The 23,939-nt window shown below is 34.3% G+C and overlaps 1 protein-coding gene across 4 annotated transcripts in view; it reads left to right on the forward strand.

Moving 5' to 3' along the window:
* LOC115209611 (mediator of RNA polymerase II transcription subunit 15) overlaps nucleotides 1-23,939 on the forward strand; it is a 77,305-nt gene that overhangs the window by 9,143 nt on the left and 44,223 nt on the right. For 3 of the 4 annotated variants that reach the window (XM_029778052.2, XM_029778053.2, XM_036501236.1), the window contains exon 4: nucleotides 16,038-16,235. In XM_029778052.2, coding sequence (XP_029633912.1) covers nucleotides 16,038-16,235 — 198 coding nt within the window. Of the gene's footprint in view, nucleotides 1-7,641; nucleotides 7,797-16,037; nucleotides 16,236-23,939 lie in introns of those variants that run through there. The other variant, XM_029778054.2, reaches the window with a different exon arrangement.

Consider the following 23,939-nt stretch of genomic DNA (forward strand, 5'->3'; position numbering starts at 1 on the left):
TGAAAGATGACAGTTGGATAAAGAATTAGCAAGCAATCAGAGTGAAAAACCTATGGAAGAGGAAGATATGTGAAGAGACGAAAACAGAAATTAGAAAATAGAATCAAACCGTTTAGTTTAAAGATTAAGAGAACAGTGTGAATTTAAGATTTAGGATGAATAAACATTCAGTAATATTAGTTTAATGCTTGTATTTAGAGAAATAGAGTTCACTGTAAAAGTGTAGAGGCGATCTGGATGAGATATATCAAATCCCATTCGTTTTAGTGTTTGCAGTCGCTTGAAATTTCTTCAATGGCTTCAAACTTTACTTATGTTACTTGTATTTGATATTTCAATAATAATAATATACAAAATGCTCACAATGTAAGGTAGATAACTGAAGTAACAGCTATATTTTATGTTGACAGCGAATTATCTTTTGATATGGAATTAAAATAATATTAAACATTTTTTTCAATAAATCAATAAAATAAGGACTAAATTGAAACCCATATGAGTTGATGAGTAGAAATAATTTAATGGACTCTCTTGCTGAAGACGACGTATGGGTGTTCATCTTGCATAAATGATTCGTCTATGGTGATCAAATATATGTGCTGTACATTAGCTCACTCTTTCTGTCAAATTGATGTTACCTGAACAGGTGCATGGTTACTGCACATCAGGTGTCGAAGTGATCACAGAGTAACATGAAATGAAAAGTTTTGCTCAAGAACACAATGCACTACCCAGTCTAGGAATTGAAACCATGATCTTGCATTTGTGAGTGCCCATAATTATTATATTTAATGATTCAAGAATAGGAAAGACATAGTGTGTAATATAGCACTGCAGGGTGTTATACAAAATAGTATGTTTGATGTTGTAAGTATAATAGTAGGGATAATAAATTAATATAAGAAGTACTGAAGAATGACAAAGGACAGATGCCTAGTGCCTTGCTGTACTCAAGAAGACCCATACTCCACAGCAGAAGTGTTAAGACCAGTCCTTCTGGGGATATAAATCACTCATGATGGTGCCATGCAAAAGTGCCCTTGCAGTGCCACATAAAAGCACCCAACACACACTGCAAAGTAGTTGGTGATAAGAAGGGCATCCAGCCACAGAAAATGCGCCAAATCAGACTGGAGTCTGGTGCAGCTCCCCCAGCTTGCCAGCTCTTGTCAAACCATCCAATCCATGCCAGCATGGACAGTTAACGTTAAGATGATGATGATGGTGGTTTAATGGTTCAAGAAAGAGGAAGTGTTTAATATTAGTAAGACAGGATATTATGGAAAATAGTATGTTTTATATGTAAGTGTAATTGTGATGTATGTTGTTTGGAATAACTATTTTCTATACAAGTGACTATTTCAAGTAAATGCATCTGAATGGTCAGCTATATGTTACGAAGATATTTTACAACATAAGAAGAAGCAAAAGTTGTCATTTTATAGAAATTGTGGATTTGGTAGATGGAAACTGAAACCTGTTGTATATATCTGTGTGTGTGTGTATTTGTGTCTGTGTTTGTCCCCCTCTGATGTTGATATGTTTATGTCCTCATAACTTAATGGTTTGGCAAAAGATTCTGATAGAATAAGTTCTAGACTTACAAAGAATAAGTCCTGGGGTTGATTTGTTTGACTAAAGGCAGTGCTCCAGCATGGCTGCAGTCAAATGACTGAAACAAGTAAAAGAATAAAAGACTACACACATATATACTTTTCAGCTGTCTACATCCCTAGCTGGATACATATTCAAATTTAAGTCGAAGGGAGTCAAATTTGGAATCAACTAATTGATTATCAACATGGTGCCTCCCTACCAACCATCTGGGTGCTAATGAAGGCTTTGCTTACTTGAGGCCATTGTTATTATTACAGCTGGTAGCCCATTCATGTGCAATATTTGCAATGGACTGGTAATTAATTGCCTACACCATTTGAAGTACTTCTTTAACACCTATTTGGGATGCTGACATTCTCCCCTACCTCACACTCTACTCCTATCTATGTATCCCGTAACTTCCTTACTTGGAATTACAACTGGGGTTTATCGATGCACTATATTACTATGACATATCATCATGCTTGTTATTATTGTTGTTTTTGTTGTATGTATTATAACTACTTTGCTGCTGCTCCTGATATATCATCATCATTTAGCGTCTGCTTTCCATGCTGGCATGGGTTAGGTGGTTTGATTGGAGCTGGTAAGCCTGAGAGTTGCACCAAGTTCGTCTGATTTAACATGGTTTCTGCAGCTGGTTGCCCTTTCTAATGCTAACCACTCCAAGAGTATAATGGGTACTTTTATGTGCCAATTATGTGACACCAGCATCAGCCATTACTGTGATTTCACTTGGTTTGACAAGTCTTTTCAGGCACGGCATATCACCATAGGTCTCTGTCACTTGTCATTGCCTCCGTGAGGCCCAATGTTCATAGATCATGCTTCACCACCTCATCCTGTATCTACCTGGGTCTACCTCTTCCAGAGGTTCCCTCCACAGTTAGAGATCGGCACTTCTCCATACAGCTATCCTTGTCCATATGCATCACATGACTATACCAGTGCAGTCATCTCCTTTGCACACCGAATCTGATGCCTCTTATGCCCAATTTTTCTCTCAAGATGCTTACTGTCTGTCATACATGCACACTGACACTGCACATCCAGTGAAGTGTACCAGCTTCATTTCTTTCGAGCCTACACTTGTCATCAGCAGTCACAGCCCATGTTTCACTACCGTGTAGCATGGCTGTTTGCACACAGCCATCATACAACCTGCCTTTGCCTTTCACTCTGAGAGAGAATCCCATAGTTACCAACAAAGGTAGAAGCTCTCTGAACTTTATTTGGCTTCTTATTCTAACAGCTATGCTCTCAGAGCATCTACTCCTGCTGCTAACTTGGTTACCTAGATAATGGATTCTATCAACTACTTCTAGGTATCCTTGCTGGCATTTGATGGAGTCTATCTTACTTACATTTCTAGTGTTTCTATATCTGTACACCTGCCTCACACAGACTATTTTCCCTGTTAACCTTCCTCTGATATTGCTGCACCTCTTATGTGACCATAGCTTGCACTGGGTACATCTTATGGAGTTTCTACCTATGCCTTTTCTACATATTGAGCAGGCCATCTACCTTAAGGGATTTGTGATTTGTCCTTTTTCCTACTTAAGACTTTGGTTTTTTGCTAAATTAACTCTAAAGCCCTTTGATTCTAGAGGTTGCTTCCACACCTGAAATTTCTTCTCTAGTTCTGGTAATGATTCTGGTAGCTATAAGAACAAGTTCATCAGCATAGAGGAGCTCCTAGGGGCAGCCTGACTTAAATTCATCCGTTATTGCCTGAAGGACTATGATGAGCAAGAGGGGGCTGAGGATTGATCCTTGGTGAACCCCTACTTGGAAAAATATATATATGTATATATTGCTTAGGCGTAGCAATACTAATTACTTGGTGTTAGAATTCAGTATACACATGCTTCATGAAAAAAGGGTTACTTGAGTACAGAGCGAAATAAGAGATTACATAAATAACAGGGGAACAAGAAATTATGTATTGAACTTCATTGGCTTACAAGTGTTTCTACCATAGATGCAATGTGCTTATAGCCTTGTGCTTGTGTATCACCTTATATCTTTGTCAGAGCTTTAAAAATGAAGTGCAATCTTTTTGCTTTCTCAGATAAAACTGCGCTTCATTTTTGAAGCTGTGCTAAAGTTATAAGATGATACACAAGCACTGAACAATGAGTGCATTTTTTACATTTGACGGATATTTGTCCTCATCTTGTTTGTTGTTAACACAATGTTTTGGGTGTCTTGAGGAATAAAACTTAAACTTAATTAACCTATTAATATTTTTTTTATATCTATCACCCCATTTTGGCCACCCCATTATTATCCCACTTTTCTTCAACTAGATCTTTCCACCGCCCCCAAGGGGGCAGTACTGCCCACTTTGGGAACCACTGATATATATAATCCAACCCATGCCAGCATGGCAAGCTGACGTTAAATGATGATGATACATATGACATCTATTTTCTTTCATTTTCCCCCATGTTTATTGAAATTTCAGTGTTCTTCAGTATAGTAATTTTATTTAATTGCATTGTGAGTTGATATTATTACTGCTTGTGCATTTTCATAACATTGTTATATTTATATTTCTATATTGCTATTGTATATCATCATTGTAAGTGTATTATATGTTGTTGTCATATGTGTTATTACTGTATTGTATGGTATTTTCTACCACAATGAGACTGGCCTCTACTTTTCCAAGCTAGCTGTTCTCCCAATTCACACTTCTCTATTCCTATGTATCCTTTCTCCAGCAAGCATTGCACTAATCTCTGTGCCCATTCTTCTTTCTCCAGAACATTGGCCTTCTGGATTTTCTTCTTTGTAAATGTTTTTTCTATAGCCATAAACTAATGAGAAGGCATGGCTGTGTGGTTAAAAAGCTTGCTTCTCAAACATGTGGTCCTGGGTTCAGCCTCACCTTGGGCTAGTATCTTTTTCAATGACCCTGGGTCAGCCAAAGCCTCGTGAGTGGATTTGATTGACAATAGCTGAATGAAGCCTGTCATATATTTGTTTTTACATTCGGTTATAAAAAAAACAATTTTACATTAATCTGATGGGTTACTCTATACTTTTGTAGAGAATGTTGTTAACAGTGACTTTGAAGTTTCAGCCAGTTAAACCATTTAGTTTCTACTAGCTTTGTGATTTCTTTATTCTTTGACCTTTACTTTAAAAAGATCCTCTTTTGGTTTCCAAAGATATTCTAGTATTCAAACAACTGAACTACTTATTAAATTATAGAGTAAGTAGATGAGTATTCCTCAGACCCTTGACCTTTAATGTAATCCTGAGGAAGAATCAGTATGATACAGTGACAAAGCTGGCTCTTTGAATTACAGTCCATTCAATGGGTTTCTATCCAGTTTCAGGCTACCACTGGCTCAGGAGTGAAATTTGCTTAGTAGGTGTAAACCCAGTTCCAAAATTTATTTTTACACATGATGTCTTAATGTTTTTTTTTATTTGGTTTTGTTCTGTGTTCTTTGAGAAGAAGTTTAACTTCAATCTACTTTTTACACATTGATTTCTAAACCTGAGAAAATTAGGGATGCAAATTTTGATTTTGTACTCCCCAAAATATTTTAGGCGGTACACCCCTTGTTCCCAGGCCCATGCTGGCTACCTAATTTCACCCATTAGGTTTGGGTAAACTCAATGCTCCATGGTGTCATATAGCAGGATCAAGATATTATTTTTAAGTATTATTGATAGCAGAGTGAGGTCATCCTAATAATCTGACCCATACCATCAAAGGAAAAGAACTGAAAGTGATCTTCTACTTGATCTTTAAACTTGGCAAGAAATAGCAGTCAAACATTTGTGTTTGTATCACTTAAAAAGAGGAATCCAAAGAAATCAGTAATGACTTTCAACAAAAATTGAATTTAATGATATAAAGTAAAATTACTCAACTTGGTCAGGGTTAATGTCTCTCTCACATTGGCATACCAACCTAACCCTTTATCAGATTACTCTGTCAAATATAATACTTATTAATTCATAGCTTTGAGATTTTGATGATGTAATTATTTAACATATTGTAACATAAGTGTGAGATCAGATTTGGTCAGTTTGAACATAAAATATTTTTGCTGGGTATGGCTGGTTTAAATGTTACAGGGTTAAGTCATTTTCTTTCATAATCATCACCATCATATGTCCATTTTCCATGCTGGCATGGGTTGGATGGTTTGACAGTAGTTGGATGCCCTTCCTAACGCTAACCACTTTACAGAGTGTACTGGGTGCTTTTTATGTGGCACCAGCACCAGTGCTTTTTAACCTTATATAGTGTTAAAATCATGCTCTTATAATATCCTTCTAAAACACTTTCATTCAGTGCTGCATTTTTAGAAGTGTGTTTAGAGAAATAATTGAGTTTTAACTATATTATTTAACCCTGGATCAACCCTGAGCATAAACGGTATTCTAGTCATGAACAATCCTGTCTTTTTGAGAGAAAATCTACAACAATAATATCTAATATGCCCTTTTAACACTGAGGGTATGATTGCGAAGAACTTGGCTACTTTTCCTAGTAGAGTGAATAATGTTGAAACTCTGTTGCCATGTGTTCCACACTATATTTCTTATACTTTTCACACAGTACAGTGTGGATTTATTGCTTCCTTGTTTATTATAGAATTTGGATTGTTTGTTGATAGTTTCTATTGTTTAGCTCAGCACCAACTGTGAATATGCAAACTTATAATCAAACACTCTTCAGTTATATTTGTCCTACAAGTTTGAGACTGAATTCACCTATGTTTCCTTTTAGACTAATGATTGTATTTTGAAAGAGACTTGGCTGTAGCGGTATTTGTGTTTGTGTTGGTAAAATTCTGAGGCTAGTAATAGTTATGTTTATGACAACAAATTTATTAACTCTTTTCTGACTATATTTCAAATGGAAAATATTCTCTGAGACATGTTTTTGACCACCATACCACAAGTTTTTGAGGAAAAACTGAAATTGTCAGAATATTTAGAAAATTTAAGTGGTGCATCTATATGAATTTTAAACAGAATGCAACTAGACATCTACCTCTGTTTTAAAATAATATTTATAATTGCTTTTATGCAACAAAGTTAATTATCTTTATTCAGTGTACCATGAATGGGAAAGATAAAAAATCTCAGATCTATAACTTTAAGAAATAAAGTTTGAAAATCAAAGATTTAGAAGGGTTTGACAAAACAACTCATTATTGAGTTGTGTTTCTAATATAGTTTATACAATTAGAATAAGTTTTAATTGCAATATGACAATTTGTGGTGGTGGGGCATTTGTCTCCTAGAATCAAAGGTGGTCTTAAGGAGCTTGATATTGGAAGGGTTAAAATATTATTAAAAATTTTGATTTTGTATTGATATAATCAATAATTATCTATTGTTAAATGACAGCCAATATTTATTTTATCTATCATTCCTTCTGTATACATATTTTTACAAAAGAAAATGTCTAATTTTAATTTCCATTTTCTAAGAACACTAAATGGATCAGATTCTATTTCTGAAATTGTAGACGACCTTAAAGATGAGGGAGAGACTGTTTAAATATATCTGTAGATAGTGATAACTGCTACTAGATTTGATGTACTGAAATGGACAGCCTGACCTGATTAGTATTATATTTAGTTAAATGGAAGATTTACTCATGTTCACCCCCACCACCACCCCTTTTCTCCATCTACCTTAGTCTGTAAATGAGTGACCTAAATTCCTGGTCACTAATATTGTTTGCTGTTATGTGGCAATATCTTGTGACCCTGATGTGTACATAACATATAACAACAGACTCACAGATTCACTGTGACAACTTTTGTTGTGATTATTTCCGAACCCTGCTTTTGCAATTTTACTGATCATCATGGTATATTGAAAGACTTAAGACACCAAGCTTCCCACTAGCACTTGCTTTCCTTTCTTTCTATTAATTGTCAAGAAGGGAAGAAAATCTCTCTCTCAAGAGTTTTCCAGCAGAGGTAGATGCAGCTGCTCTCACCTCTACTACTGTTACTACTACTACTACTGCTGCTGCTACTGTTAGTCTTGCATCTGCTGCTGTTTAGCACTACTACTTAGCTGAACTGCTACCAGTGCCTGCCTTTGCATCAAGATTTTGGCTACCTGTTATTGGCTGCCTCTGCCTTGTTTTGTTGATGTATATTAACAAACAAGCATGTTCTATTATGGATGTAGGTACCCACAAATCTTTTACTCCTTTCTACCAATGTTATTAATTGTTTTTACCTTCCCATCATGATTTTCTATTTCCAACCTTATTTCAACTCATTGAGTTGCACTACACCTGCAAGTCAACGATTATAGTTTTCCTTTTTAAAACTTTTCTCTCATTCATTACTAATTTCTTTATAATGTCTGTATCTCAGAAATAGAATTTGATTTGTCTTTGTTTATTGCAAATGAAACTTCATTACAATCTGACACATTGTGTCATTGATTTCCTTGAGCAGTTTTCAATTTTTTATTTTGTTTTATGTGACAGCTGGATAAGATTAAAATTAAAATGTATGAAATGGTTGTCTCAGCTGTTTTTGTCTGTCTGTCTGTCTCTCTTTCTTTCTCTCTCTCTCTCTCTCTCTCTCTCTCTCTCATTAGATGTTATTATTTAGCAATAACAGCTCTTTACTTTTAGTATCACAAGTAAGTGCTGGCAGATGTGAAAGCTTTAATTGAAAATCCCATATTGCATCGTATCAATTTAATTCTATTGATTACTAATAATGACTATTATTTCATCACTTGGTAGCATCTTCAATGTTTTTAATGGTTTCAGAATTACTTCCAGAGAAGGAATTCCTAAATACAAATATTAAATTATTTCTTTAGTTTATCTTTTAGTTTTTATTTTATTTTTCAACCTCCCAACTTTATTTTTAATAGATGAAATTAATGTATATATTATCTATATCCTAAGAAAATATCTAAATAATATCTAAATTCTGACAAAAACTTGTGACCAAACTAAAGTTTAGGGGCTTGTAGATATTCAGCAGTCCCTCTCTTTTTCTGTTATTCTGTCAACCTATTTTTAGCTTTGTTGGTTCATTATATTCTTCTCATTTGATTCATATGATTTTCTAATTATAGATAGTAGTTTCAATATGTTGCAGAAATTGTCAAACAAAATTGCCTGTCTCTATCTAGTTTGCTTCTAACCTGTGTGACGTTTATTCACCTTTTGAAATTTAGGGCCCCTCAAAAAATAAAAAAATAAAATCCTTATCTAATCTTTTCATAGGGTTCAGTCTCAAGTTGCTCCAAATCCTTTCATTTTTCCCCATTTTATTTATTTATTTTATTCTTTATTGTAAGAAAAATGTTATTCTTTCAATGTTCTTGCTCTCCAAAAGAATAGTGGTAGAGTTTAATGTCAAAATTAGTCAAAAAATATGTTGTTGTTAATTATAAATATTCCTTTACTCTTATCTTCATGTATTTGATTAATGGCATCTTTTGCTATTTTTCACTATACACTTCCTTCTTCATGTCTGCGAATGTATGAAGGACCTGTAGCTTTATTGTGAATCAATATAGCTCAGCCAGTCCATAGAAGACAATGAAAATTGAAAGAATTTCATATATGCATTTGTTACAGAAAACATTAAGACACCTTAGTTTTCATATCAGTCAAATCATTGTGAATATAAGATAAAAGAAAAAAAAAAGGATATGCATTTGATGTCTCCAGAATGTATAATAGTGACTTTAAGCAACCAACCTACATGAGGGGGGTGGAGTGGGAGAACAGTCTCATCCTGTTTAATCTAATGGTTTTCTTCACTGAACACTAGCTTCTCATCTCAACATATTTAGTAGATTTACATCTTTTTTTTTTTTCTTTTTAAACTTTGATTTATTTTGAGAGGACTAGTTAGCTTTAGCCTTTTTTAATATGAACTTTTCACATACTGGGAAGGAGACCAAATGTTTGTTTCCCTTGTCAATACACTTCTGTTTGATATTAGTGGTTTGACTGTTGAATTGCTTTTATCTCCAGTTTCTTTCAGGCTTGCAAACATAGAACAAATTTTTAAAATCTATCTTAAAACCAGTTTGGCTTTGTGTATGTGTGTGTACATGCTGTTGTCTTATTTCTTCTGTCTTTGCTTTTCCTAACATATTTTGAGTTCATCTTGTATAATAACTTTCTAATGTCCCTTAAATCTCCTATTAAGTTGAAAATGTCTAGCTGGTGATATTTGCTTTAACCATGTATATATAGACATTATATAAAGTCAATTTCCTCTAAGATTTTCTGAACTCTGTTGCACAAACTTCAATAATAAAAGGTCCATATTGGGGACATAGAAAAGCAACTTTTAACTTTTTTGTTTTTCTTAGAGAAATTTCCCAACAAACTTTTCTAACATCAATTAATGAATTATTGAGAAGAAATTTATTGCAAATGTCTGGTTATATTACAGAAATAGTAACTGTTGGGGTTAAGACTCCTATTGCATGGCACCTTGGGTAATTGTCTTCTACGATACAGACTGACCAGTGCTTTGTGAGTGAATTTGGTTGACAGAAAATGTGTGAAAACTCGTGTGTGTATGTGTGTTGTTTTGCTTGTTTTTGTCCCACCCACCATTTGATAACCAATGTTTGTTCATTTACATCTCCATAACTTAGCACTTTGGTAAGAGTGACCAAAAGAATAAGTACTGGAGGCTAATTTGATCGACTAATCCCTTCTAAGCAGTACCCATTGTGACTACAGTTGATTGTTTGACATAAAGAAACGATAAAAGATCCATTAAGATTTAACGTTTGAGAAATTTGTTTCCAAGTTACCTGCCAGTTAAGAGCAATTATCAAATGCCAGTCAATAACTGATTGGCTAATCATCAATGTTTTTATCTCATGATTGCTCAATATCGAATCCTCTTTTCCTTGTGTCATCATCATCATTTAATGTTCATTTTCCATGCTGGCATGAGGTGGACAGTTTGACAGGAGCTGGCCAACTGAAGAGCTGCCCAGGCTCCATGTCTGTTTTGGCACAGTTTCTACAGCTGGATGTGTTTACATGGTATCAGTACAGGTGCTTTTTACATGGTACCAGCACCCATGAGCCTGCAAGATTAGGAATGCTCAGCTGGAGTGGGATGCAGGAGACAAGCTTGTATGCAAGGACAACCATGCTTTTACTTGGCTTGGCATGTTTTCTCAAACACAGCATACTGCTAGAAGTCTTGGTCCCCTATTAACTATTTAGATGGCTCACCAGATGTACTTTACTATTTCTATTACCTAGTTAATCTAATTAGTGCTGGGGTTAGTTATATATGGAAACAAAATTAAGAAAGGGTTGCTAGAAGTTTTAGGGAGCTGTTACCGCTGTTTGTAACAAGCGTTTTACTCTATAAAAGGCAGACTATGAATCCTGTATAAAAAGAGCAATGTTGCATGGTAGCAAGACATGAGTATTAAATGAAGACAATCTGTAAAAGCACAAGAGAAATGAGGTGAATATTTTCCATTGAAAGGTGTAATTGATTTGTATAGAAGGTGGAGCACCATTTAATTGGGAGAGATATCTTTTTTCTTTTTTTAATTGGTGTTGTATACAGGGGATTTGACTTGCTAGAATGATCAAATGATGTGAATGAATGAAGAGTATTGGATGAAAGGTTCTGCCAGCTGTTAACTGATGTCCCTTGTGAAAGAAGAAGACCTGTGAATAAGTGATAAGAGTTTTTGCTGTTGGTTTTACAGACCAGTGGTGATATGCTGTATGGTTGACTTGTCCAACCTGACATGATAAAGTAAATGTTTAAACATACAAGTACAGCAAAGAGTTACTTATTTCTCATTTTCCCTTATCAGAAATATTACCCTTTTGCTACCATATTTCTGTTGAAATACACTGCTTTCGTTTTGGTTAATTTTCAAAATAACGAAGAATTTAGTAAAAATAACATTGTCATTATTAAGCTGTGTTGTTGCAACATAAATTAACTTGGAATGCTGCTGGATGGTTTTAATTTAAATCACTGTAAAACAGAAAGTTGTATCTTAGAACTAGGGGTAATCTCAGTTGGGTTGGTATCAAAAGGGTTAATGAATAAATATTAAGCTTTATTAGTAATACAGATAATGTAAATTGGAGTGGATCTGGTCTTTAACTATAGCCCTGGGACAACCAAAGCCTTGTAAGTGGATTTGGTAGACAGAAACTGAAAGAAGCCCATTGAATATCGTTCATTTTTAATATTCTGCAGAAACATATCTGGCCACAGGGAAATATTATATCACTTGGAAACCAGTATGGATTGGCTACAGAAAAGGTATCCAGCCATAGAAAATGTGTCTGACTCATGCAAGAATGGAAAATGGATGTTAAAACAATGATGATGAAAATAAATCAAATTCCACCTCACTGTAGGCAAATTGATTATAGAAAATGTAGTCACCTAAAAAGACAACCCAAACAAATGAAACCTGTTGCACTAAGGTCTCACCTGAATGTCTACCTCTGCAGTGAGAGTTGTTTAGGTGGCTGGTATGTAACAGAAGAGTTTAGTTGGAAGGTGGAAACTGAGTATGCATGGGGAGAAAAAAAAAGGTAGAAGAAAGTTTGGAATCAGAGAAGGGTCTAGATGAACAGGTGTTGTAGAAAATGAGCAATCAGATAATAGGGATGCAGAACAGGAGTGTTAAATTTCCATTGCAGTACCTACCTCTTGCCTTAGTTATTATTTTCAACCACAGCTCATCTCTAATTGAGCTAAGATGTATCTGTAGCCCACTATGTATCTTTTCATGATGTACAATAATGTTAAGATGATAAGGGTGTTATTTGAAGGAATTTAGTTGCTATTTCTAACTAATCAAGCAATTACATAGAGGTTTCCACATTGGCTCATTGCCTTGGTTATAAATGGTTTTGTCAGCCTTGGCTTGACAGTTTTCTACAGCTCATACTTCTTTCCCTCAAAACACCAACATACATGAAGTACTATATAACCTATCTGTAGAATGAACACGTGCTGGAGAAAGTTGCCAAAATATATCCAGTACATATTAATTTACACAAAATTTAATATTTTATGGTCTTTTGCTATTTAACATATTAATATTTCCATAAACGTCGAGGCAGTGAGCTTGCAGAATCAGTAGCATGCTAAGCAAAACGCTTAGCAGCATTTCATCCATCTTTACATTGTGGGTTTAAATTCTGCTGAAGTCAACTTGGCCTTTCATCCTTTCAGGGTCAATAAAATATGTACCAGTTGCGTACTGGGGTTGATGTTATCAACCATCCTTCGAACTTGCTGGTCTTGTACCAAAGCTTTGAAATCAATATTTCCATAAACGTCATAGTTTCAAATGGAGTAAACCATTATTTATCTCTCCAAGATATGCGACAACATACTGTGCATTTTGTTAGGTTTTAATCTATGATACCGAAGTTAATAGACTTTCATTTATAGTTCAATGTAATATTGCTGTATTAACAGTTCAAGTCATTCCTTATATAGCAATTTAGTAATTTTGTCCAATACTTCACCACTCTGAAGGGAGAAGAGAGTTTTGTCATGCTTCCAATATTGATAGTACCCATTCTCCTAAGATATGACAGTGACTAAAAGTTGCCTAATGAAAATAGAAGAAAAATTATTCAGTCAAAACCATTTACTTATTACAGTTTAACCCTTTAGTGTTCAGACTGGCTGAAAATAATTCCCCTTTATTTGTTTGAACCAGCCAAATCTGGCCATATCTGATTCCTCTAGGAAATCACTAAAAAAATAAACAAATCATGTTACTGAATTCTTGTAGGTTTTATTCACCATGAAATTTTTGAGACTTTTTGGTTTTTACAATGTTTGAAGAGAAGTATATTCCTTGGTTTTTAACCATATGGTGTCAGCAAGTAGTGATTCTAACTTCGAAGGTTTTACTCTTGATGATGTACAAAATATAAATAAAAACAACAGTGATTTGTCTTTGGGCAAATCTGATATTGATATTTATGAAGCTTCATCAGACGAGGGAGATTTTAATTATGAAAGTAATGAAAATGATATTGAAAACATTATGGCAACATGGTTGAAGATTACTACATCAACCAGAATTCCCGATTTCACAGAAAAGACTAGTCCACAATAAAAGTCTACCTCTCGATACTCAACCATTGGACTATTTATTTATTTTTTTTACTAAAAAGTTTTTTTGAAACTGTTGTGGAGGAAACAAATAAATATGCTCAATGCATAATTTCTATTCGTGGAAGACCTGATCCACTATGGCAGTCAACTGATACTGTGGAAATGTGAGCTTTTTTTACTATAAACATTATGTTTGGTTTCAAACAGCTTCCTTGACTGTGGAACTACTGGAGTCCTGATATAAGATATGGTGATCCATATATCTCCAGTGTTGTTTAACTATAGTTACATATATTGTTTATGTAAAAAGCCACAAGGTCAGAAAATATTGACTTCCATAAAGTGGAAAAAATAAATGGAAGAAAAAAGTTTGCAGACTGTGTTTGCTGCAAAAAAGAAAAACTGAAAGGATATCAGGTCGAGACCTCATGTGTTTATTTTGTATATTCCTTTCATTTTATTACAAATATGTGAAAGTGAGAAATACATATTAATTTTCAGTATGTTACACACCTGTATTCACCTTTATCTTGCCTGTTAATGGGTTTTTTTTTTATTAGATGCATTCTGTTATGTAAATGTATGCATTAAATTGTATGAGTACATTGCCAATGGTATATAGTAAAAGAGTTTTGTACTTTATTTTTCAATGAAAATGTTTGAATGAAATATAGAGAAAGAATAAAATCTTGTACCAATTATATCTGTATTTTAATCAATTCAAATTAATGTGCCTCATCTTGAAAAGTGGCAAAATTGTTGATGGTTGACATCTGGGATAATTTTAGTAACAAATCAAGCAGGTAAGATGCATTAAGAATTTCAATTTTAGTGTTTATCCATAATGTTATTGCTTTTAACCTGTTAATTAAATTTACCCACCCATAAAAGTCAAATTTAATCAGAAAGATCAACTAAAATTACGTAACTATGAACCTCCGGTACATAAGCACCCACTGACAATTTCAAATTTGTATGTAAAAAATTAATGAAGTTACATGCAAATATTATGGATGCCAGCTCTTGAACCTGAATAATTTAAAATAATGTGAACAAATATGCATTACATTTGACAGATTAATCTGAACATTAAAGGGTTAATATCATTTTTCACCTTTTTGCTTTGTTTTATAGCTCTTCTCTGTCTGTCTACATAATGACTGTTTTATCATCCATTTTCCTTGTTGGTATAAGTTTAATGATCCAGCAGTACATCACCTTTCTATGCATCTCATTTATGTCAGTTGTGGCTTGGATTATGTCTTAAAGTCTGGCTCTTCCACCCCAAACAATTAATGATCCTCTACAAAGTTCTGCTTAGATCTCAAAAGGAGTATTGGTCCTACACCTGGGATTGTACTGCTGCTGCACACATATACATCCTAGACTGCATCAAGAAAAATACTACTGAAGTGATTGGCATAAAGTCACTCCAGCCTCTGGCCCACTGCTGTGCTGTTTCATTTCTAAACCTTTTCTACTCCTACTAGTATGGTTTCTGCTCCTTGGAGTTAGTTGCTTTTTTTGTCACTTTCACTTAGACATTCCTCTCAAACTCCCATGTTGTGTTCAACCCCCAATAGGTTCCACAATAACCGCTATACCCAATCTTTCCTCCTCAAAACATTAACCTGATGGATTTCCTTCTCTGATCATGTCTCTCATGCATCAGTCTCGTCAGCCTGTGAGGGCCTGCAAAGGCCTTAGACACTGCTCTTTCCTCCACACTTGGCAAATATAAAAAGAAAAAATAAGGTCGAAACCAATTACATCTTCCCAAATTTCCTGAATCCCTGTCTACTCTATGTATTCTTCCAACCCTAACTCAGCTTATTTTCAATTAACATGTATCTTTCCATACTACATCTTCATAAAATTAGTGTTGTCTCTTCTGTATAAATTTCTCAAGACCTGTTTCATCCAGTTGCCTTCTTCAATCTCTTTCACTCAGCTTTTCTAATAAATTAACATGGTAATACTAATTTATCATTACTCAGATTCCTTCTGTCCAGTTGAAGTCTCACTGCTATGAAACCTTTATATACATGCTTGATATAGTCTGTCCCTTATAAAACAATCAAACATATCAGTAAGATTGTGTGAATAAAGACAAATGTGCACCTGATAGACATGTTTGCAAACTACAACACACTATGTAGCGCTGATTTTATTTTTGTGCTTTTGAGTCTTACCTAATTTCAGAACTGCCTTTTTGTAATATCTATAACGATTGTAAGTTTGGGAATTGCTAATAAATTATAATTTAGTTATTTAATTTTTTTTCTTGATGTCTTTCAGCTAAGAAAGGTAAACAAGCTGCATCTGATGCAGTAAACCAAGGGATACCTCCTCAGGGCATACCTCCACAGAGCCTTGCTCCTGGCCAGTCACCTCAGCAAGCTCAACAGCAATCTCAGACCATGCAGGATCCAATAAATGCTTTGCAGAATTTAGCTATGCAGGGGACCACTTCTGCAATATGTCCTCAACAAGCTGGTAAGTGTTTCATTTACCTCATTTCAATTTTTTAACAATTCCCTCATATATATTTTCTCTCTGTTAGATATCTGAACTTAATATTGAACATTTTACAGTTCTTTTCTTTATTTCACAGAAATATTTAAAAATACCAATACAGATGATGTTCTGATGTTTAATGACATTATTTGTTCTGTATTTAGTACTTCAGAAATTAATACATTTATTTTTTATTAATGGTACACAGGATTGCTTATTATTGTCATCTTCATTGGTTCATATGGAACAGCTTTCTAAAATTTCCTTCTTTCCATCACTTCCACTTTTTTCTTCCATTTTTTTCTCTGCTGATTTACTAAACCATTAATTCATATAATAAAAATCATGTTATCAGGCATTATTTTGTCGCAAAATTATTACGAAACTAGGAGTATCAGTTGAGGAATTTCTTTGTCTCAACTGGTTTTTCTTTTCTTCTTTTGTGTTGTACAAAAAGAGTAGCTTATATTTTTTAATTGACTTAATTCATTAGTTTCTGAGATTATCATAAGAAATCATGGTTTCTGCTTTAGAATGTATCCTTGGATTAAAATTTGGTTTATGATATAGAAGTCTCTCTGGCAATCTTATTTGAGCCTGTTTTTGTTTCATGTTCCTCTCATACAGTGCATGTAGCAGTGACAATTTTTATTTCAACCTCCTTTTCAACAGTCACAATATACATGTTTTTCTTTCCTGAAATTTTATAAAGAAGACATAAGCACTTAACCATGAACTTATTGATCTTGTATTTTTTTTTAGCCATCAGTTTTAATGTTCTTAATTTTTTAGTGTTGTAAACTGTTTTTGCATTTAGTGTCATTTACTTTTTCTATTATTATTATAATTATTATTATTACTATTTTCAGCTTCGCCTCGTATTGCATATTATTTCTCCATACGGGGGTTTTTTTCAATGGCGGCCCATTTTCGCGGGGTTCTACTGTTCTTCTCTATCTATCTCTCTCTCTCCCTTTCTCACGTTGTCTGCCATTCCCCCCCTTCCATTGCTAAGAGCATTTCTAAGCCAGCCCGTCAGTTCAAACTTCGTCCCCCTTCCATTGCTAAGAGCATTTCTAAGCCAGCCCGTCAGTTCAACCTTTGTATATTCCCGTGTCAGGCCGAAGAACGAAATGTTTCCAAGATAAGAGTCTTTCTAATCTAATGTTGTGGTTGAGCTGTTTTGTTTGTTTATTAGTTATTATTATTATTACTATTATTAGTACTAGTATTGTCCCTTTGATCCCCTGGTCGACAGTTTGCTTATTATTATTATAATTATTATTATTACTATTTTCAGCTTCGCCTCGTATTGCATATTATTTCTCCATACAGGGGTTTTTTTCAATGGCGGCCCATTTTCGCGGGGTTCTACTGTTCTTCTCTATCTATCTCTCTCTCTCCCTTTCTCACGTTGTCTGCCATTCCCCCCCTTCCATTGCTAAGAGCATTTCTAAGCCAGCCCGTCAGTTCAACCTTCATATATTCCCGGTGCACCCGCCCTTGCCCACCACCAATACCGGATATCTCTATATTTTTGCTCCATCTATACCGGATGTCGCTTCTCCCACCACCATTATAGGTGTCTACTCTTCGAAACCCCCTCTTCAATACGCTATTTCACCATGCATTACCCCTCTCTTGATATCCTACGTTCTACTTGCCTAGAACCTGTCATCATTTCTCTGAACTACCCCTCCCCACTGGTGCTCCCCTATATATTTCTGCCCCCCCCCCCATAAAAGCACCATCCGAACGTGGCCGATGCCAGACCCCTCTGGCACCTGTGCAGGTGGCACGTAAAAAACACCCACTACACTCGCGGAGTGGTTGGCGTTAGGAAGGGCATCCAGCTGTAGAAACACTGCCAGACTAGACTGGAGCCTGGGGCAGTCCCGAGCTCCCCAGACCCCGGTCGAAACCGTCCAACCCGTGCTAGCGCGGAAAACGGACGTTAAACGATGATGATGATGATGATGTCTTGTGTGTCATAAAATATGACTGGTTCTAGTGAAATGTTTCCTTATATTTTACTAATATGCACCACTCATGGAAAATACAGTCCTGAACTGTCTTTTACACTTTACAGATCTAATGATACATGGTATGCTTTCTAGGGTGTAAAATTTTTATCTCAGATAAGTGGAATTCTCTAATTTTTAAGTATCTGATATGCCATTATTCTTATTAAATATGATACTGAGCACAAAAAAAAAAACAGGACCTATGAGGAAATAACCTGAAAACAAAGGAAATCTCTAGTTTGAAGTATGTCTTCAAAACAGTTTGTTATAAAAATGACCCTGTTCCTTGATTTCAGTTCCTCTTTTAGAGTAATTTTCAAATATATTTATGATGTCTTAAAACTGTTATATATATATATATATATATATATATATCTAAGCATAACCAAGTTTCTAAAAGTAATCAAGACTAATATTTAATTAGTCTTTATCCACATAAAATGTTTAGCAAGTTTGAACTTATTGGCTTCAGATATTTCAGTAAAAGCTTAAGTCTTATCAAAGAAATGAGGAATAGTGGCAAATAGTGACAGACAAATTAATATTAGATCAGTTCTGTTGATGATCATTGTCAGAAATAACAGCAACATCATTATTTTAACAACTTTTTCTTGCTGACATTCTTTAGACTTTTCATCTTGTCTGCAAGCCTCAACACATTCTCAGAACTTACCACATTTCATGTCCTCTTTTTCTTTGCCTCTACTATGAATTCTCTTCCTCTTACAACATATTCCTACCTAGTAGGCATCATCTATTTGTATTACATATCAATACCAATACAGTCACATCTTTCACATATATTGTTCAATGTGGTTTTAATATCCAGCATCTTTCTCAGTTCATTTGTACTTTGCATGTATGTTAACACTTAAGTAACCGCTTTGTTACTGCTCATATCTCTCTATTCTTCATACATCTTTCGCATTCAATACTTGACTGTTCTCATACAATATCATACTTCATTCAGTTTGCCATTTCCTCACAGAGAAATTTTGTTTCAAAGTTAGTAATACACCTACTATTACCTGTCCTTAGACATCTGTATCTAAATTCCTGGTTTCCTGCCAGTCTACAAGAGATCCCACTGCATGTTTTCTGTACTCATTTTTTAATTTGGTTTCTCCTAGATCCCTTTCTACACACTTTCCAGACTGTTCTTTATTATGAGTAAAGTTAATTTAATTTTTTTTTTTATTTTGTATGTATGTGCATGTCTGTGCATTCATCCTCTTTGTATTTAGTAATTTTTCAGTTTGTTTCATAGCTGTTATATGATTTCTTTTGATTTTCTCCAAATGATTTATCACCAACTTTAAATCAAAACTCGGGATGCATACAAAGAATTACTTAGCAATTGATGTGTTATTCCATTTTCATCATTATCTATTAATGATTAGGACTTCTTAATGGTGCATAATTATCCTCTGTTAGTTGTCTTCTATTTGTGTTAACAAGAATAGCTCTGTTTTCCAAAGTAGAAAGATGTACAATTGAAATACACACACATATGCACACACACAATGCATCTGGGAAGAGTCATATTAGCCGTTTTCAAAAAAATAAAGTAAAAGATTGTTAATTTCTTGATTCCTTATTGATGCCTTAACAGTGTTTTTCTATGATGTACTATAGAATATATCTGTTGGTTTTTAGCCAGCTTTGACAATGTAGACAGATGTAAACAACTTATCTTTTATATTGTATTTACATAAGCAGAAAGTGTGTGATCAGACTGCTATCAGTAGGAGTTTCGGGAAATCAGATTAGCCAGTTGACATAAAATAACACATTCTTAGCAGCTAGTTCAATTATTATTGTAAGCAATATCTCTTTAGATAGTTAAAGCGAGTGCTCAGTTGCTGTTGAGGTTCACATATAATTATCTCTATATAAGAATAGCCGACCTAAATATTAGTTTGTTGCTTCTTGGTTGATTTTGCCAGTCACCCTTTACATTTATAGGGAGAAGTTGAGAGTAAAAGGAAGAGATGGTATAAGAAGTGTAGGATGAGTGGATATACTAGACTTAGTGGCAGGCAAGGAGCCTTTCTCACATACACTATGATAGGAAGAATCATGGAGGAGGAGGAGGAAAGGGAATGAATGTAGTTGGCTGTAGCTGGAAAAACGTCTTGCATTCCTTTGTTATTGCCTGGAGGGCTACAATGAACAAGAAGGGGCTGAGCACTGATCCTTGGTGAACCCCTACTTGTATCCTAAATTCTCTGCTGTACTCATTGCCCACCCTCACCTTACTGGTAGCGTCCCTGTACAAGGCTTGTACGGCTCTCACCAACTACTCATCTATCCCTAGTTTCCACATTGACCACCAGATAAAGGATCGGGGTCTCTGTCAAAAGCTTTCTCCAAGTCAACAAAAGCCAAGTACAGAGGTTTATCTTTGGTTAGGTATTTCTCCTGCAGCTGCCTTACCGGAAATATAGCATTAGTTTTGCTTCTCCCTTGCACAAAACCAAACTGCATCTCATCTAGACTAACTCTCTCCCTAATTAGTTGGGCTATGACTCTCTCTGTAACTTTCATCACCTGATCCAACAATTTGATATTTCTGTAATTATTTCTATCTAAGGCATCACCTTTACCTTTGTAGCAGTTGACTAGGATGCTGCTACACCAGTCATTGGGTGTGACTCCTTTGTGAACCACCTGATTTATAATACAGGTGACTAGACCATAACCCAAACCTTGAAACTCAATATGTATTTGATTTCACTTTAGTAACTCTTGTGAAGCACTCAAAAAAGAACCTTAGTAGATGGAAATTGTGTGGAAGCCCATCATATATAATGTATATATAATTTAATTGAGTAGTGAAATTCAATATGCTTCTGGTGCAGACAGTTGGTTAGCTTCAAGCATAGAAAATACTTGTATTGATAATACAAAGGAGATGGTAATCAGACAGTTAAGTTTGTTAATCAATGTATTCACTACACTTCATTTCATATCAAATTAAATAGGAATTCCTATAAGATGACAACTGTTGTACAACTCCAGTATATAGCAACAAAAGTTGCTATTTATGCGATAAGTCTGGGTGAAGAAAATGGAATAGGTAGTTATGTACTACACCTGTTTCAAAAGACTCACCAAAAATATTATTATCTACTTATTAGTCCATTGTCATAATGAATTTGTCAAGAGAAACCGGGAAAAATTTTGAAAATTTCAACAGTCAAAAGGGGAGTGGAAATAGGAATCAGTCAAGCACCGAATCACTTGCTTCCCGTACAAGCAAACTCCAGTGAAGTAGAACATGGTGTGGCTTTCTAAGAAGGTAATTCCCTATCAGTATAAATGAGGCAGTTTTGGAGAATTCGGTGGTGATTAATATTATCACTATATGGTAATAAAATTGAAAAGACAGTGCTGAGGCAATAACAGTGGAAAAAGTAAGATACTAGAAACAGTGTTGTTTGTAAGATACTTGTACTCACACAAACCCATTAACAGATGTCAATACATTATATTCTTATCTGCATATACTTACACATACTACATATACTTTACATGACACTGGTATCTGCCACAGCTGCTATTTTGTTCATACAAGCATATATATGAGAACATTTATATATATAAATATATACATGTACACATGCATACTCTAAAAATACAAAAAATTATGAATATATGCATTAAAAAAATCACACATTATTAAATCTTAAGTATATACACATATACTCACACACATGCATATCAGGTGTGACTATTGTTCACCAGAATATCGATGGATGCACACCTGTGTGTGTAACAATGTAAATTTATGTTTACGTGTGCATCTATTGTGAGTGCATCTGGTTATTTATGCATTTAGACATGCTCATTTGTGCTTGGTGTGAATATATGTATTTATTAATGTGTGTGCATATGAAAGTTTGCCAACATACTTACGTTATCTGTATGTCTTTATCCTGAGTAATTGTTCTATTAAATCCATTACATGGTTCTATGCCAGTTAATCTGGAAGCTGGCATGTAAACATGGTATAGATTTAATGGTAGGGTTACTAGATATAAATAACCTACATAGTTTTCAAGTGGTTATAGATTATCTTTATGTTTGAACATGCAAAACCATAAATAAAAGATGCGTGTTTGTCACTTGGAAGTACATACATAATAAAAAATTCCAAGTACAATCATATCTGGTGTTCAACCATTCAGTATTTTCAAGTATATCAACGAAAATTTTAATGTAATGCAACAAAGATTTATTGGATTTCTATGAGAATGTAGATTACAATTCATATAGAATAAAATATTCATTTTCCTAGAAAGACAAAGATCAATATGATCATTATTTTTAGTAAAATGTTCAGCATACTCAAACATCTTAATGCTTTTTCAATTTCTGATATTTTTATTATTTTAAACTCAAGATATGTTTTGACAAGTTTTTGTTAGACCTTTTGGGATTCCAGAAAGTATATAAATGTTGATTAAATCTTAGATTAAAAAGATCTTCAGTCATCCTGACACTTCTTTTCACACCTTAAACTAAAGGCAAAATTTTCAATGGACAATTTATAGGTTAAAACAATTTTATGAATTGAAAGAATTTGTAGTCAGACATCTAAGATTTTTACTACCATTTACTATTTTGTAGCAAAATCTGGTATTTAACCAAAACTTTATTTAACATTATTCTTATTCAAAATGTTACATCTGTACTTTAAAAATATTATAAGTGTTAAACCAAGCAATTTAATGTACCCTATTTTTAAATGCTTCATTTTGACTTATAGTGACAAAAAGAAATTAACTGTCAATGAATATTAAGACATAATTTTTATTAAATTAAATATCCTTTACTTATTTATTATTGAATGATAGAGCAGCACATGCCAGCAACGTGAGCTGGAGTACAAATATACAAAACATAATATACCCATCATGACTACCCGTCTGATAACGGTGTGCATGACACAGTGGCCTCATATCAAGGTGAACGGTGCATGACCTTGCAGGCCGGACCCAGTTAGAATTTTCTTCAGGTTGAGTAGACTATATTACTCAAAGGGTCCCTGAACAGTTAGGGATGATGAACGAAACCCCCATATTTTCAGGGAAGAATTATTCAAATCCTAAAGAATCCTTTTCAACATGTGGCTATGATGCTCCTCCACTACTCCTACTCATCATCAGAGATGCATGTATTGTCAGCCACTAAAGGACATGCTCAACTGGTTATGGTCAAGCCATGTGATTTTTGCCATCAACATGCAAAACTATATCAGAAGTAGATTTTTGAAAATAATCAAGTGAAAATTTTAAAAACTTCAAGTGGCTGGGAGAAATTTTTATAAATACAGACACACTCACACACACACACATGTGTGTATGTATATATATATATATGTATCAGGTCATCCCACAAGTTCTGTCTGATTTTACCTTTTTTAAGATTGAATGAAATTTAATAGTATTTTAGAATGTCTAATGAAATTAAAAATTATTTTTATGCATTTGTGTACATTTAAACTAATTAAATATTATTTTACAGAATAATAGAATTAAAATTTCTTTGATTAAAACACTTTCTAACATGGAAGTATCCAAAGAGCATTTGAGGCACATAATGCTTTATGAGTACAAAAAAAGGAAACTCTGCAGCTGAAGTGACTTGAAACATA

The sequence above is a fragment of the Octopus sinensis genome, linkage group LG3 (assembly GCF_006345805.1).
Source record: "Octopus sinensis linkage group LG3, ASM634580v1, whole genome shotgun sequence".
NCBI classification, from domain to species: domain Eukaryota; kingdom Metazoa; phylum Mollusca; class Cephalopoda; order Octopoda; family Octopodidae; genus Octopus; species Octopus sinensis.